This window comes from Tarenaya hassleriana, unplaced genomic scaffold (genome assembly GCF_000463585.1).
Source record: "Tarenaya hassleriana unplaced genomic scaffold, ASM46358v1 Cleome2, whole genome shotgun sequence".
NCBI lineage: Eukaryota > Viridiplantae > Streptophyta > Magnoliopsida > Brassicales > Cleomaceae > Tarenaya > Tarenaya hassleriana.
Window position 1 is genome coordinate 5,617,994 of NW_010965372.1, and position 16,374 is coordinate 5,634,367.

Consider the following 16,374-nt stretch of genomic DNA (forward strand, 5'->3'; position numbering starts at 1 on the left):
AAGATCTATATTTCCCAACACAATACTCACAATCGTTCTTGACACAATGCATGGCTTCGTTATGGAAGCAACACTGGTCGTACTGGCGAAACCCGCCATACACCGCCGTAAGATTTCTCTTCACCATCGGCATCGCACTCATGTTCGGCACCATGTTCTGGGACCTTGGAGGCAAATTGTAAGCGAAATCACTCAGAAAATCCCAGATTCTGTATTCTCATGATTTCCTGTTCAAAAGACCAATCTTTTTTTTTTTAACCCGAATCGACGACTTGCAGGACAAAGAGACAAGATCTGTTCAACGCAATGGGTTCCATGTACACAGCAGTTCTCTTCCTCGGCCTACAAAACGCTGCCTCCGTACAGCCCGTCGTCGCCGTCGAACGAACCGTGTTTTACCGAGAACAAGCCGCTGGGATGTACTCCGCCATGCCCTACGCCTTTGCTCAGGTACAAATCTCGCTGACCCACTATGGAAAATTTCTGTATGCGCATCGTTTTCACTGAAAAAAAACACAAATTCGTGAGCTTTTCACTGACCAAAGAAGGAAAATCTCAAAGGGTGCGTGAATTTCGCTGAGAATTCACAAACTGACGATCTTTGGTCCTCGATTTCGTAGGTTTTGATCGAGATGCCATACGTGTTGGTGCAAGCGGTGGTGTATGGACTGATTGTTTATGCGATGATGGGGTTCGAGTGGACGGCGGCGAAATTCTTCTGGTACCTCTTCTTCATGTACGGATCGCTATTGACCTTCACCTTCTACGGAATGATGGCTGTGGCTATGACTCCGAACCATCACATCGCCTCCGTCGTCTCCTCCGCCTTCTACGGCATCTGGAATCTCTTCTCCGGCTTCATCATCCCACGACCTGTAAGCTTTCTTCCCTTAGCAGCCTCTCAACCTATCTAATATAACAATTCGACCCCTTAACTTCTATCATTTTCAATTGAGTCCATTTCTTCTTCTTTGAAACAGAGCATACCGGTGTGGTGGAGATGGTACTACTGGATATGTCCAGTTTCATGGACATTGTACGGACTAGTCGCATCTCAGTTCGGAGATATCACTGAGCCACTGGCCGAGGGACCGACGGTGAAGCAATTCATAAAGGATTATTACGGATTCAGGCATGGATTTCTCGGCGTGGTGGCCGCTGTTAACGTCGCTTTCCCTGTGCTCTTTGCCGTCATATTCGCCGTCGCCATCAAGTTCTTCAATTTCCAAAAGCGTTAAGAGTAGAAGTTGTCATCTTCTTCATTCTTTCAAGATTTTTGTATTATAACAATAAACTGGGAATGTACGACGAATTCTATCGTTTCACAAACAATAAAGGTTACATTTTTTAATTATAAAGCTTCACACTTTTCCTAAATCGGTTGATAGTGCATCATCTCGAATCCATACACCCATGACTCGTTTACGCCACAGAGTCAGCAGCCCGTCTACCGAAAGATGAACAATCGAGAGTTCTTAGCTTCAAGAGCAAGTAAAGAAGTAATCCGCAGCCGAACCCCAAGGCGGCGCTCGAGCCAGTCATCGATACGGCCGCACAAACCAACATGACAAAGGACTCCTCTTTCGAGTTCATGTCCCTTGAGGCCATGGCGAGTTCGATCCCTGCAAACAGCAAAAGGGCGCCCAAAATTCCGATGGGGAACTGACTCAGAATCCTCACAAACGAGTTTCCAAACACTAAACCAACGATCAGTTTCCCTAATCCAAGAATAATTACAGATAATCCACTACGAGCACCAAACCGGTATTGCCCTGCTAATCCTCCAGCGCCATGGCAAACCGGCATTGCTCCGAACCAGCATCCGACTAAGTTCATCATTCCGACACTGACAGAGACTGTCGTCGCGGAAAGTTCCTTGTCGAATAAGTCATTGGATAACTTGCAGACAGCGATCACTGAGTTCAGTAAAGACAGAGGAATCTGAGGAATCGCTCCCCGGAGAAACCCGATTTTCCAATCCTCCAGAGTGATCTTCAGAATCTTGAACTTGGACGGACCGAATTTCAGGTCCCCGAAGATCGAAGGGTCGCGAACGAAACAGAACACCAGCCCAACAACGAACACGATGAGCGCAGAAGGAATCGCCGACAGAGTACGCAGTCTCCTTCTGACGGGAGTAGTCTCGTTGCTCTCTTCACTGTCGGTTTCTGCGCCGTCACCAGATCCTGTGGACAAGATAATGAAGAGCAGAGCGGAGAAGGCGACGATTAGGCCATCGAGGCCGAGCCAGGGCCGAGGAACAGAGGATGGCTTGAGAGTGGCGGTGTCGTAATTAAAGCGAACATATTTGACGGCGGTGAAGGCGAACTGGAGGCCCTGAGAGAGCTGGATGCCGCGAACGACGGGGAGGGGGATGAGGTGGTAGAGGAAGGACATGGCACCGGTGACGCCGAGGAGGAGGAGAACGCCGGCGACGGAGGCTCCGGCGGCGGCGATCTGAGAGGTGGTGAGGTGAGGGGTCTCGGAGACGGCGACGGCGGCGATGGACTTCATGGGCTGAACGGGCATGGGGATGTCGAAGAGGAGGCCGGTGGCGATGTTGTAAAGAGCCGTGAAGATGAGGGTGGTGGAGAGATCGAGGTTGGAGACTAGGGTTAAGGTTAGGACGATGGGGATGAAGGTCCCGAGGTCTCCGACGGCGCCGGATATCTCGGAGGAGATTGGGGTTTTCAGGCGGAGACGGCGGCGGATCCAGGCGCATCGGCGGCTGCCATCCTCGTCGCCGGTGGGTAGGAGAGGAGTAGTTGTTGGATCCATGATTGGATCAAATTCGAGAGTGAAGGATTGATTTTCGCAGAATCTTGTAATATATCTAGAAAAAAAAATCTGGGTTGAAGATAGGGTGTGAGATTGGATCTTCCGGGGAAGTTGGACAGATAAAAAAAAATTTGGCTTTTCAGACACTCGATGCGTTAACCATGTCACGATCTGGCAAGTTGTCTGTTTTTGTTGGGGGGCGCTAATACAAGTGTTCATCAAATGATCTACAAGATCACGTTACACAGATTCGAAATAAAAACTTGCTATATAAAAAATGGGCTGGCTTTTAAGTATTCTTAATTAAATATAACTAAATAGAGTTTACATAGTTATACTTTCCCACGTCTTACTTTTTGGTGGGAAAGCACTGGCGATGTTGTTGTTGTTTGTTTTTTATTTGGTAATAGAACATTTATCTAAATTAAATATAAAATAGAAATAAATATTAATTCTACTATCATATAAATTTTTTAAATATTACCCATTAAATGGTCACTTTACATTGAAAACATCTCACAATTTGGCTTTTACCACTTATACCTAGGGATGTCAATTAAGCCCGGAGCCCGAAACCCGGCCCGAGCCCGCCCGAAAATTATAAGGACATGGGCCTAAAAAATATAGGCTCATTAAACTTCGGGCTTTCGGGCCTCGGGCCAAATGGGCTACGGGCCGGTCGGGCCGGGCCAGTCGGGTCTCAGGCCGGGCTTGAGGCCCGTTAATTTTTTTTTGTTTTTTCTAACATTCTTTTCTAAACCAAAGTATTACCTCTCTATAATTATAAATATGTGTGCATATATATATATATATATATATATATATATATATATGAACCAAATGATGAACTTTTATATCTTGGTTCCAATTAAACTTTGTAAAGTGACGGGAGTTTTGAATTTCTTAACCATATTATATCATATATATATAAGTTTACATTTTAGAAAGGGTAAAAGTTTTCAAATATATATTTTTAAACCTTTGTTTGTATATGAACATATTGATTTTTTTCTATAGGTTTTAAATTAATTACATGATAGAATTTTTTTTTATATTATGTTTGTTATTTTTTTTATCACGTTTCAAAGTTTTTAATCGCATGTTGTGGTGTTGGAGAATTGAACAATTGGATAATTTTTTCAATTTTATTTTTATTTGTGAACTAAATAACTTTGTTGTTATCGGTTTTAAAAATATTTTTGTTGAACGTTTCATATTATTATTATTATTATTATCATCGTAAAAAAAAAAAATTTATTTGAGAAAAAGCCCGAAGCCCGGCCCGAACCCGCCCGAAGCCCTATAGGGCCGGGCTCCGGGCCATCGATCCTAGACCCGAAAAATAAATGGGCGGGTCGGCCCGACCCGAAAAATTCTAGGCCCGAATTGAACCCGGTCCGAACCCGGCCCGACCCGCCCATTTTACACCCCTACTTATACCTTTACAAATCTATTTCAATAACAAAAATTGGGTTAAAAAAATGGTAAACAGTATTTGAAAGTGTATTTAGCAGGTGGCTGAAACGATGAATTTAGGGACATTGATGTTTTTGTTTCAGCCCATAATTTCCAAACAGGCCTACTGGGCCCACCCAAATTAAAATTTGTGGGCCATATGAATTCAATTGTTTCAACCAACAAACTACCTGCCGTTTTTAAGTACGCACTGACGTTCGCTTTTTCAAATTGCACGCTGTTTTAATGTTTGATTTGTTTTTCAAATAGAAACTCAACCGTTGAAACGTAGACAGCATCACAGCAGCATCTTCTCTCTCCAGCAAATTCGAGCAGAAGAAGAAGAAGAAGAAGAAGAAGAAGAGACTAGTGAAGGAGATGGCCGGACATTTGTATTTTCCGGAGAGACATATGGCCGTAGACAAGCGTCTCGGATACCCGATAACCTACAAAAATATGTGTCGAGAAAGGGAGATTGGTCCGTACGGCAATGGCCCTCCCTCTACGTTCCTTCCTCACTCTCCGCAGGAGACTGAGGTATGTTGCTCTTGATTCTCTGACAGTACGAAGGATTCTGGGTTTTGTTAGCCTGTTCTGCCCTGCCCTCTTGGATTGTTGATTCAGGCGAATGTTTTCCATTTTTTCTGCTTTTCTTTTGCGGGGCAGCTTTCCTGCATTTTCTGGGGGAAAACTAGCAGGTCGTATTGGATCTCTATTAGATCTTTCGACAATGTTTTCGATCTTATAGGTTTCAGATTAAGTCTCACTGTTTCTTCCCATTTAAGTGGACTTGTAGCTTCGGCCAGCAGAAAAAATCCTTGCTTTCCTGCGTTTTCCCGGGAACCAAACAGGGTTCTAAGGGAAAAGAAGCTTGTTTCTCCTGTCGGTCGAGATAGATTAATTGTAAAAAGTGAAGGATTCCAAAAGCCGACGCCTTTTTGCCTGCTTTACAATTATTCTTGCACGTTTTGCCTTTGCAGAGCTTGAAGACTTCAGAGCTCGAAGAGATGTTTCCAGTTATAAACCCTAAAGTCAAGCCAACAACTGATCCGAGGATCTTTCTGGATGTCCTATGGAAAGAACTTGACCACTTAGGGTAAGATCAACGAACATCACATTTTTAATCCTGCCCAGATATGTTTGCAAAATGATACAAGAGAGCATTCCCGTTATGAAGACTGGTTGAGTCTCCTTTTGTATGTTTCTACAACAGTGTAGAGTTGCAAGTAAATGTCTGAATCCTTGAGTTCATTTCTTCGGTTTCAGCAACGCTGGGTTTGATCCTGCAGTCATCCGGGTAGATCCGTATGGCAATGTTCTCTATTTCAATGCAGATTCAGCTTCTCCTCTTGCGTGGGACATCGACCACTGGTTTCCACTATCAAGTCAGCAACTTTGAATACCTGAGCAGCAAATTCTCTCTTCACGTTTACCTTTGTCTCCTCACATTTTTTTTGTTGTTTCTCCAGGAGGAGGCTTGACTGTGCCAAGCAACCTAAGGTTACTGCAGCGACAAGTCTACAAGAAAAAGCATAACAAACTCGAATTCCTCATCCCATGGTGGGATCTTCAGCTGGGCATTTCTGTCACCCAATTCTTATCCATCTTTGCTTCTTCAAACTCTGATTTCAGGTTGATCTTTGTTGTTTCTCTCCCAAATCTTGATGTACCAGCTTTTTCTCAGTCTCTCCAAACTATAAACCGAGACAAAACTCTTCTCTTGCTGAGCAGGCGCAGAGGATTTTACTACTTGTTCAAAGGAGGAGAGGAGGAAGTCACCAACACAGTAACCGTGGAATCTTTAGGTAACTCGCAACGTCATCCTCCGGAAACAAGTTTTAAGCCCAGCCTAGCTCCCACAGCCATTGTCCGGTCAGAAAGAGACTCACACGATGACGCTTTGGCTCTAAGGACGTTGAATAGCTATCAGAAAACAAGGCCACCAACTCCTGCAATCGGTGAGTTCAGTATCCTGTTCCAGAACTATGTATATGGCTTAGCCAAATGAGAAGACAGGCCAATTTGAGTTGCCTTCCTCGTTTTTTGTTGTGAATTAGCTTCAAGGAAGATTGAAGTTAAGCCAAGAACAATGAAAGAAAACGAAGCCCCGGATTTTACCACAAACCCGTATCAAGCAATCGTGGCTGCAAGAAATTCTCTGAAACAGCAAGAGGGATCTCAAACACTGAAAGCAGAAATAAAGAAATTGGATGGTCAGTTGAATGAGATGAGGAAACAAAATGATGAAGAACAACTCACTATTGAAGAATTGGAGTTTGAACTGATACAGCGTCGGAGAAATGCAGAAAAGTGCAGGAGAGTAGCTGAGGAACAATGCTCATACAGAAACGCAATTGAGAAAATGATTCGGGATGCTATGCATCAGTAAGACTCGCAAAACCAGAATCCACCCCCTTTTTATTTTGGTTTCTGATAGCATGAAATGCTTATAGTGCATGTCTGATGTTATGCTGCAGAAGTGTTGTTTACAAGGAACAGGTTAGCCTGAACCACGCTGCCACGATGGTGCTTAAGACCAGACTAGATGCTCAGAAAGCAATGTGTGATGAATCCGAGAAGGAACTTCACACGAAATCGAAGAAAAGAGATGAGCTCGAGAAGCAACTGAGATTGGAGTTACAGCAAGCTAGGAAAAGGTCGCGACTTGACGATTCTGTTAGTGAAAAGAAGTTACAGGCAATACCACAGAACCACAACCCACGTGAAGAACTTGATGATGGAACTGGAAACGAAAACAGAGAGACAATGAATGAAGAGATCTTTGGGATCGAAGATGGTCTGAGAGGAAAGGATACTGCTAGGGAAGTGAAAAATATTGAAAGCCGAAAGAGCTTCAGGAGAGTTTCTTCATCTCCATGGTTGATCTCTGGCATGAAAACCAGCAGGAACTGCAATGGGAAAGACCCTGCAAGGATGGGCGATGACAGAGATCACAACCTTCATTCAGGATGACAGTTTCATTATAGATCATCCCTGAAGAAAAACATTCAAGAACATAGAGAAACTCTAATGTTATTTCTGTGTGAGCCATGATGTACCTTTGGTGGTTTACACCCTTAAGTAATAACATCTTGTTCTGTGATATATTGAAGCATCTCCAGCTAATGGTACATACAACAATTTCTATTATACACGAAAAGCTACAAACAAAAGAAGCCAAACCCAGGTTTCCTGCAATAGTCCCCTTGACTATCTATATTTGATTCTAATCTCCACATGAACATTCTCCGTCCTTAAAGAGGTGGAACTGCTCGGAATCCCTTACCGAGATCTCTCTCCGGACAATTTTGGAGATGAACTTTACTGTGTCGTGGCAGCTATGGCACATAGAGAGATTCTTGGTTACCCAAATAGGCATTCCAGGGACAGTGTTAATCAGACCGAAAGCAATGGCATTTCTCTCGCTATGTCCACAGAATATCTCATCTCTTGAAATCTCATTCTCATCCATGGAACTGCATTTCGAGCAATTATAGCCAACTTCTCTCATTCTCTCATAAAACCCTTCTAGAACTGCATTAATCTCTTCTACCTGGAGATGGTACTCATCACCACTAAGAAAGGCGTGAACTCTACCCTTTACCTCCACCCAACTGCACCCGGCATCAATGGTTAGGCCGTTTTCTTTCATCATTCTTCTCACTTTGGCAACTTCTTTCCATTTCCCACAATCAGCATACAGGTTACACAACAGAATGTAATAGCCAACACTTTCTTTGTCAACCTCGAAAATATGTTGGGCTGCAAGCCTGCCAAGATCAATATTGTGGTGAATCCTGCATGCATTAAGCAACGCTCCCCAGACAGCAGGATCTGGTGTGACTGGAATTTTCAGAATGAATTCATAGGCATCTTCTAACTGGCCCGCACGGCCAAGTAAATCAACTACACACGCATAGTGCTTCAAGTTTGGGGTAATCCCATACTCCTCCATTGTGCCAAAATACATTAAACCTTCTTCCACCATCTGAGATTTGCTACATGCACATAACAACGAGATGAACGTAATCTCGTCTGGCCTTACACCGGAATCAATCATTCTGTCAAATAATTCCACAGCCAGTGGTCCTTGTGCTCGCTCTGAATATCCAGTGAGAAGAATATTCCATGATGATGCATCTTTCTTCTGTGAATTGAACTGGTTCCATGCAATGTTCATCCTTCCACACCGTACATACATGTCTAAGAGTGCATTCGGTAGAAAATCATCAAGCATTACACCGTTTCTTAGTACATAGGCATGAATCTCCTTACCGCACATCAGAGCCCCGATTCTAGCACAAGCTGCTAATGCAGATGTCAGTGTTATCGCATTTGGCTCCAAAGTCATCTTCATTTGCCGGAAGAAAATCAAGGCCTCAAAGCACCGGTTATTGAGTCGGAGCCCTGAAATAATTGACGTCCAAGATATCACATTCTTGCGAGGGACGTTATGGAAGATGTCCAAGGCCTTGTCAATGGATTTGCACTTTGAAAACATATTGATGAGATTGTTTGCTACAATCACATATGATATGAGTCTTCCCCTTATTGCAAGCTTATGGAGCTCAATACCCATATCCAGTTTACCAAGAGTAGCACAAGCAGATAGAACAGTGGCAATCGTGATCTCGTCTGGCGTGACACTATCTCGCTCCATCATTCTATATGTGTCTATGGCCTTCTCGGGCAGCGAATTATACTCATAGCCCGAAATCATAGTCGTCCAAGACACAATGTCTTTGCTCTCCATCCTACTAAAAAGATTTTCTGCATCCTGCCATGACGAAGAGTTTAAGTACATTTGCATTAAAGAGTTGCAGACAGATATGTCAACCACAAAACCTGAGCTTATAATGTAACCATGAATCTCCCGTCCTAGCCTCACATCGCCAAGAAGCTCGCAAGCTGAGACAACGCTGGTCATAGTCATCAAATCAGGATCAACAGAAAGCTCACGCATTTTGAAAAATAACTTCAACCCTTCATAACACATCCCGTTCTCGAAATAACCAGAGATCATTGCATTCCATGAGATTATGTCTCTCTTAGGCAGTCTATCAAAAAGCAACCTCGCACTCTTAACATCACCACACTTCACATACATGGTGATCAAAGCGTTAACCACATCGACATTCAGCTCAAAACCATGTCTAACGACATGAACATGGACCTCTCTTCCTCGAGCTAGGTCTGGGATACCCCCACACGTTCTCAATACGCAAGGGAATGTATAGACATCAGGTTTAACACCAACCCATAACATTCTATGATACAAACACATGGCCTCGTCGAAATATCCTTGCTTTGCATACCCACCGACCAACACGTTCCAAGAAAACAAGTCTCTTTCAGACATTTTACCGAAAACATACCACGCATCAGCCAAGTTACCGACTCTCACAAACATGCTGAGAAACGCGTTTCCCAGTCCCACGCCCAGACTGCTCATGGAACTAAGAACGTGCGAATAAACCCTGGAGCCCTCCTCGTGAGCTCTCTTCCACTCGCACAGCCTGACCAACGCGATAAACGCATCTTCGTCAACAGAAATTCGCAACTCCTGCATAGAGTTCAGGAGCTTCATAGCTTCTTCCAGCTTCCCATTCGCGCAGAGCTCATGTAACTGGGAATTCGAGAAGAGGCTGCTTCTAGAACTCGAGCTAAGAACCGAAATTCCCTGAGATTTTCTCCGGAAAAGTTTTCGAATTCCGAGATTCCAGGAGAAGCTGACGCTTCTGGGCTTATCGATATTGGTTTGGAAAGGGCTCACTTTATCTGGGTTTAGATGAAAGTGAGAAGCTTTAGCAGAAGACGCCATTTCTAAGACACGGGGCAAGGAGCATCGTCGTAATTCTTGCAAGAGAGGTTTTAGTACCCGGGGTTTTAAGCGTCAAGCAAGGCGGAGAAGATAGAGTGCGAAGAAAATCCTCTCGATTAAATGCCAAGCTCAGAAGCCATGGCATCAAAACTACGTCGTTTAGGGCTATCAGCATATTTATTATACAAAAGGCGTGGAATTAAGGAATTTACATTGCTCCTCTCAAGTTAGAAGTGACCACGAATCCTTGGTAAGAAAAAAATTGTGGAAATCGTTACTTTTTGTAACCAAATACAACTGATTAAACATTCACAAAATTATTAAAATTCGTTTTCCTATTGGTGCTATGGGGAAAAAAAAATATTACAAACTTTTTTGAGAGATTTGGTCTAAACAGCCATTTCCTTCTCCCAAAACTTATTTGATTCTTGCATCTCCTCGCCATTACAGAACCAAAACCCCCCAACATAACCAATTCCTAAAACCCTTCTCCTCCCTGTCCCTTAACTGTTGGTCGGAGCAGATTTCTCAGGCGAACTGCTGCTCGGAGATTCTCCCGGCGCTGCGAGGGAACCATTCCCGCCTTCGTCTTGAGACACGACAGGAATCTTGACGGAAGAAGCTCTCTCCATTTCCTTCTCGAGCTCTTCCTCGGACCGCAATGCATTGAACTGAGTCTCCAGAGACTTGGCTGCGGCCAACCACGCGGTCACAATACCCAGCAGGATGATTCCGAGGTAAGGTGTTGAGTTAGCTAGTGAGCCAAAGGTTAAGATCATGAACTGCTGAATCAGAGCTCCACCCGATTTCCCCAATGGGTTGCACACCACATCTATGGCGGCTTTGCCTTTAACCTGGAAGGAAACTGCATCTTAAAACACGAACTAGACAAAGATTTCTCCGACAAAAAAGGGTAGAGAGAGACAAGAGACGAGTCACGAACCTTAGTGTCTTCATCCAAGGGGATATAGGCCATTTCTTTGCAAGGATCAAACAAACTGTACTTGGCACTCTTGCTGAAGATATTCTGAAGGGCACCGACATAGACAGCCGCGAGAAGAGGGGTCATGCCAAATTTGGCAAGGACAGGTGCGACCGGTCCACCGAACAATATCAGAGAGAAGAAGGCAACACCGGTCAACAGCAATACAGTGGGTGTGATCTTGGCTGCAACTCCCCATCCGTACTTATTGAATATGTATTGGCTCAGAAGCATCATTGTGAACGTGGCTATACCCGTGCAGGTTGAGAAGTCACCCATAAATGCTGAGTACTCATTCGGGCTGGGGAACTGTAAAACAGCAGGGAGAGATCTCAGGTTCAAGAATGCAAATGTTTCATGTTCAGAACTTTTTGAGTTCAAGGTTTGGTTTTTTTACCTGCGCTTTGAGCTTCGATTTCCATGTGACTTCGACAAGGTTGATACTTATACCATAAGCAACCACCAACATGGCGAGATCCCTGATGTATGGTGATGACACCAAGAACTTCAAACTCTCCATCGTTCCCATCTTTGGTTTCTCCTGTAAAGAGTTTCAGAATCATGGAAAATGAACACATCAGAAGAATCCTCAGAAGCATTACCAAAGGAAAATTGTTTCTATGATTCCGATCTTTGAAACATAGGTAGGTATATATATGCCATCCCTATTCAACACGGTTGCACAAATCCAACTTCTTACATCTTCACTACCGAAAATCTTGCATCAAATTCGGGGAGTGAACCAAAACCCGAGCGGTAATATGTGAAAAGAGGGAGAGGAGAAAAGGTACAAATTTTACCTTCTTCTTCTTGCTGCGGGTTGGGAGAGGGACGTATTTATTCACCCACCAGTACAAGAAACAGATGGCCAGCCCCATGCCCACCACAATGCTCATCATTGCTTTCAATGAAACGGCCCAACCGTCAACTCCAGGACCAAGATTCTTTCTCAAGTTAGAGAAGTACTTCACAGTTCGTCCCGAGAAAATAAGAGCAACATTGGCCCCGAGTCCGAATAAAGGATAGAATTTTTTGGCTTCTTCAACTGTTGTAATCTGCAAGCAAGAAACACATACGAGTTAACTCACGAATAGAAACAGCTCGGACTGAGGAAGGCAAACACACAAGATAGAGCATACGCGACAGATGACATGAAAAAAACACCATGAGCAATCACACATAAACTGAATCAGATGTCTCAAATGTATCGCGCAACACAATCTTTACAGGGCTGTTGTCTTTGGCCGATAATTTTCATCGAAAATCATACATATCATAGTCTCCAAAAATATCTGAAATGTAAATAACATGAAAAAAGACAATATGACAATGATATATGCCAGTCACCACACCAGACTAGACAGTTTGGTATTGTTAGTTACAGCTAAAGAGTTCCAACACAGCTATGGACCATCAATTCATAATCAAAGTAATAACAGCAGAGGCACAAACTCAGAAACAACCAGCAATCAGCACCATATATGCAATAATCTTCCAGATTAGGGAACGGTCTAATTACCTGATTAGCAAAACCCCAGAAAAGAACCGAAATCACCACACTACCCCAGAGTTCAGCCATGACATAGAACAAACAGAAACTCCAAATCCTCAGAATGGCAAGAGGACCCAGAAATCTGGGGCCGAGGGACGCCAAAAGCTTATCAGCAAGAGCTTGGGGATGAATATGGTTGCTAAGCGGGTACATCAAGAAACCAAATGCCCCAAAGAAAGCGATAAATGGGACAATGACGGTGTAAAAGAGAGCATCTTTGGACAAAACATTGGCCAGTTTTGTGTACAACAACATGAACCCAACGGCCATAGGAAGATTAACCCATGTCTTTAAGAAGGGTATAATCTCGGCAGAACTTCCCTTCGCTGTCACCACCAAGACATCTTTGGTATCCCTAAGGATTGTGTAGTTGAAAAGAATGCAGAAGAACATTAACCCTAACGGAATAATCTTCTTCAAGGTCGTGACCTCAACACCAAAAATCTTCGGCGTCGCCGGTACTGCCGCCGTGTCCCCTTCGCCGAAAACGGGACGATCGCCGGCGGCAGCCGCCTCCGCCTTGCAGATGAACCCTCTGCTTCTCTCCTCGTGGGAAACCGAAATCCCATGTGGGGATGACTCAAAGACCAGAAATTTCTTCTGCCCATTAGAGGATAGCGACAACCCAGGTAAAGTACTGGGCTTTGAGGAGAAAATTCTCTGTTTCAAGCCATGAGAGGGCCGAAGAAGACCTCTAACACCGGTGGGTTTCGCCGGTAAAGAGAGAATTCCCCTGGTTTGTAACACAGCTTCCATCTCTCTCTCTCTCACTCACTCTATGTGTCTCTCTCTCACACACCCACACCCACACACTGTCTCCGGTAATTCCCAGAAAGAGCGGCGTCTACGGAGAGAGAGGGAAGATAAAGAACGTAGAGAAGAAGGTAGTTTTCCACCACCGGGATGTTACTAAAAAGAAGAAGATTGTAATATGAGATATTACCAAAAAGGAAGTTGTAAAATCTCAAAATGCGGAAAATTTTTGTTTATGTAATAAAGAATAAAATTTTCCCCAGAAAATCAGAAAACCCTAATGATGCCCTCGTTCTAATAAGGCACCAAGATCAACCTCAGAATTAAATAAAAATACAAATGCTTTTCGGAAAAGATAAGTGGGTAGGTGGTGGTTTTGTTAAAAAGAAGACGACGAGCCTTTCATGGCAGCGCAAAACAGAGGATCGCTCTTCCCGGGAGGAAAAAAAGCCCCGAGGGTCGTAAGCGCGTAAATTCCGGTTTTGCCCCCGCAACACTGTTAAAATGACTGTAATACCCTTTACATATTAAATTTGCCCTCCTCTCGGTTTCATGCAAGTTGGTGGTGGCGATTATCGTGCTAATGTAAATCACGTGTGCCCTCCGTGATTTTAATCTTTTTTTCTTTATTTTTGGTTCTTTCGAAATCGGTTGGACTTCAATGGTACAATTAAAACACCCGTGCTCTTGTTTGTAATTACGAAAAAAGTTCATAATCCATTTGATATACTCCCATTACGAATTAATAAGAAAATATTTATTTACATTATATATTAGAATTAATGATTAGCAAATAAAAAAATAAAATAAAACCATTAGATTTGGTGCCGACTATTGCGGGTTAGCGTAAAATATTTGGTACACGCATCCAAGTTGACCACTTATTCTACAATTCTGGTCAAAAACTGGTTTGCGATTATGACCATTTGACATATGGTCCAAAATGGTTAGCCAAATAAAAATTTGAAAAACGAAATATTATTTATATTTGTTTAATATTCGTTCGTCCATTTCAACGTTTATTCTCTTGTACATCATATATGATATGTTGTATTCCAAGAGGATCAACTAAAGGTATATTTGGAATTAAACTCGTTATGGTAATTTAAAATCTAATATTCTATTTAAAGCTTCTCAGCATTTAACTTCTAAAATAATCCACAATCATGAGTTCCAAAATAGAGGCTCTCGAAAAATAGTTATTAAAATCGTTTGGATGAATTTGCTTTAAATATAAAACACGCATCGACGTAGAACATTGGAATAATATATTTTGGACCATGGTATCATTTGGACCATCGCGCCTCCCCGTTTTCTGAAACGTTTTTATTTTGGGAAATACAATAGAATACATTGAAATTGAACACGCACCGAACTTATTCTTTTATAAAATATGCATGGTGGTGGACTGTCGATTTCATCTTCTTACGAATGCAACTTGCATGTAATGTGCCATTTCGAATCATCACTATATGGTTTTAGTGAAGAAGATGGCATGTCTTCCTCCCTTTTTTTTTTTTTTTTTTTTTTTTGAAGCACTATGCAACATTGTATGAATAGACATGCAATTATGAATTATCGGCCGCAATTATTAATTTTAGTACTAGTCTCCCCCCCAAAAGCAAAACAATTCTATTCAAAGCTCCCATGTTTCACAATTCTTAGATGTGAATCCGTTTGTTTTTGTTTTTTTGTCGCTGATATCATTCCGTCACGTTCTCAACTTGCTACCACGGACCACGTGTCTTGTAAACTTGCGTTGAAATAATATTCTAATGCGATAAAAACATTAATTCATTAAAAAAACAACATTAGCCGTATGATGTGTCATGTTATGTATTGATCATGAGAACATAGTGTTATATATGTTGTATATAACGCTTCTCTCCATTTCCATACTCATTATGGTATAGCAGATTAATTTATCGGGAACGTGTAAGACAAATTGATTGATGTAATATAATTGTATTTCATAGGCGCCGTAGGATATTTTTGCCACCCAAGTTGCAAGGAAAGATCCAATGAGGAGAAGATTCTCGCGAGGATTCTTAGAGCGGGACCCACATCGTTCTCGTGAGTCGTACTGATCCGACGGCGGCTATAGTATCCACGTGGCGAAAATGTAACGGACCTAGGGAGATAGAATGCGCTTTTCCCGAGATGTGAGAGAGAACGGTGTTTAGTACCGACACGTCAGCCACTTTACGTTACCCGTTTGTCCTTCTGTCTCCCTTTGCCTCTTCCGGACACGCTTCCTCTTCCGCCGAGATGCGAGATATTTGTCCCTTGTTTTTTTCGGAATTTTTCAACGGATCTGATTTCGCCACGTCATCAGGAACATGGAATGGGAGTTTTAAAATGAATTTGTCGAGTGCTTCTCCATTGGAATGGATAGTCACGGGGTTTTCCCATGAACGTCATTCAGATATTGGATTCTGTGGATGCTATGATCATATGCATATATATTTCAAAGTCTGTTTGGTCTTTAGATGATTAGGCCCATTTACAAAAACGGCCCATTGCTTGAATAGACAAAATTCTCAAGAGTATATAGCCTAGCCCAGGGCCCCGTTTAAATATGGATTGTTTTGTCGTCTTTTGGAGAAACGAGGAACAAAGCCCAATTCGGCCCATGATTCACTCCAACGTGAATGCGACATCAAACAGAGCCCAATACGGGAGGAGTGAACAAATGGGTGAATTGTAAGAATGATTTATGAAAATTTTAAAGTTGTATTGCAATAACAACAGCCGAAAGAAGAAGAAGAAAAGGAAAGGGGGAGAGAGAGAGAGAGAGAGAGAGAGAGTGATGAATGTTTTGCCTTTCGCAGTTTGGCAATTGGGCTCTCTCCATTCAATGCAGTCTTCCCTCTTTATCATGCTTTTGTTCACTCTCTCTTTCTCCGGTCAACAACACAAAATTGAACTTTCCCATTTACCATTATAATTATTATTATTACACATTTATATACGTGTATGCGTTGGACCTTTGGTATATGATATTTGTCAAATTTCAAAACCCGTATCTTAATG

At 42.7% G+C, this 16,374-nt stretch overlaps 5 protein-coding genes across 6 annotated transcripts in view; 2 read left to right on the top strand and 3 right to left on the bottom strand.

Moving 5' to 3' along the window:
• Positions 1-1,351, top strand: part of LOC104812483 (ABC transporter G family member 40) — a 6,852-nt gene extending 5,501 nt beyond the window's left edge. Inside the window, exons 21-24 of one of the 2 annotated variants that reach the window (XM_010539654.1) lie at positions 4-178; positions 279-450; positions 621-875; positions 981-1,351. In XM_010539654.1, the coding sequence (XP_010537956.1) occupies positions 4-178; positions 279-450; positions 621-875; positions 981-1,238 (860 nt within the window). In that variant the 3' untranslated portion in view covers positions 1,239-1,351. Of the gene's footprint in view, positions 179-278; positions 451-620; positions 876-980 lie in introns of both variants that reach the window. The other variant, XM_010539653.1, reaches the window with a different exon arrangement.
• LOC104812482 (molybdate transporter 2) lies at positions 1,300-3,013 on the bottom strand. The gene has a single exon (XM_010539652.1). It carries the CDS (start codon positions 2,995-2,997, stop codon positions 1,423-1,425), a length of 1,575 nt encoding a protein of 524 aa, XP_010537954.1. The 5' UTR covers positions 2,998-3,013; the 3' UTR covers positions 1,300-1,422.
• Positions 3,014-4,468: 1,455 nt separating this feature from the next.
• Positions 4,469-7,338, top strand: LOC104812485. Its single transcript, XM_010539656.2, has 7 exons — positions 4,469-4,770; positions 5,214-5,329; positions 5,500-5,618; positions 5,703-5,865; positions 5,965-6,191; positions 6,291-6,618; positions 6,711-7,338. The coding sequence occupies exons 1-7, from the start codon at positions 4,612-4,614 to the stop codon at positions 7,204-7,206; spliced, it is 1,608 nt and encodes a 535-aa protein (XP_010537958.1). The 5' UTR covers positions 4,469-4,611; the 3' UTR covers positions 7,207-7,338.
• Positions 7,251-10,153, bottom strand: LOC104812484 (pentatricopeptide repeat-containing protein At1g15510, chloroplastic). Its single transcript, XM_010539655.1, has one exon. The coding sequence runs from the start codon at positions 10,052-10,054 to the stop codon at positions 7,460-7,462; it is 2,595 nt and encodes an 864-aa protein (XP_010537957.1). The 5' UTR covers positions 10,055-10,153; the 3' UTR covers positions 7,251-7,459.
• A 152-nt stretch (positions 10,154-10,305) lies between these two features.
• LOC104812486 (ADP,ATP carrier protein 1, chloroplastic) lies at positions 10,306-13,756 on the bottom strand. Its single transcript, XM_010539657.2, has 5 exons — positions 12,556-13,756; positions 11,837-12,091; positions 11,434-11,577; positions 10,998-11,345; positions 10,306-10,908 (listed from the first exon to the last, which is right to left on the bottom strand). Exons 1-5 carry the CDS (start codon positions 13,342-13,344, stop codon positions 10,558-10,560), a joined length of 1,887 nt encoding a protein of 628 aa, XP_010537959.1. The 5' UTR covers positions 13,345-13,756; the 3' UTR covers positions 10,306-10,557.
• Positions 13,757-16,374: the final 2,618 nt, after the last annotated feature.

What these genes read in the sequence shown, in the direction of transcription:
- LOC104812486 (XM_010539657.2), bottom strand. Translation starts at nt 13,344, where the DNA reads ATGGAAGCTGTGTTACAAACCAGGGGAATTCTCTCTTTACCGGCGAAA. An exon ending in TCTGGGGTTTTGCTAATCAG is followed by an intron (nt 12,092 to 12,555) that starts GTAATTAGACCG and finishes TCTTGCTTGCAG; the next exon opens with ATTACAACAGTTGAAGAAGC. An exon ending in CCTTGGATGAAGACACTAAG is followed by an intron (nt 10,909 to 10,997) that starts GTTCGTGACTCG and finishes GTTTCCTTCCAG; the next exon opens with GTTAAAGGCAAAGCCGCCAT.
- LOC104812482 (XM_010539652.1), bottom strand. Translation starts at nt 2,997, where the DNA reads ATGAACACTTGTATTAGCGCCCCCCAACAAAAACAGACAACTTGCCAG.
- LOC104812485 (XM_010539656.2), top strand. Translation starts at nt 4,612, where the DNA reads ATGGCCGGACATTTGTATTTTCCGGAGAGACATATGGCCGTAGACAAG. An exon ending in ACTCTCCGCAGGAGACTGAG is followed by an intron (nt 4,771 to 5,213) that starts GTATGTTGCTCT and finishes TTGCCTTTGCAG; the next exon opens with AGCTTGAAGACTTCAGAGCT. An exon ending in GCCACCAACTCCTGCAATCG is followed by an intron (nt 6,192 to 6,290) that starts GTGAGTTCAGTA and finishes GTTGTGAATTAG; the next exon opens with CTTCAAGGAAGATTGAAGTT.
- LOC104812484 (XM_010539655.1), bottom strand. Translation starts at nt 10,054, where the DNA reads ATGGCGTCTTCTGCTAAAGCTTCTCACTTTCATCTAAACCCAGATAAA.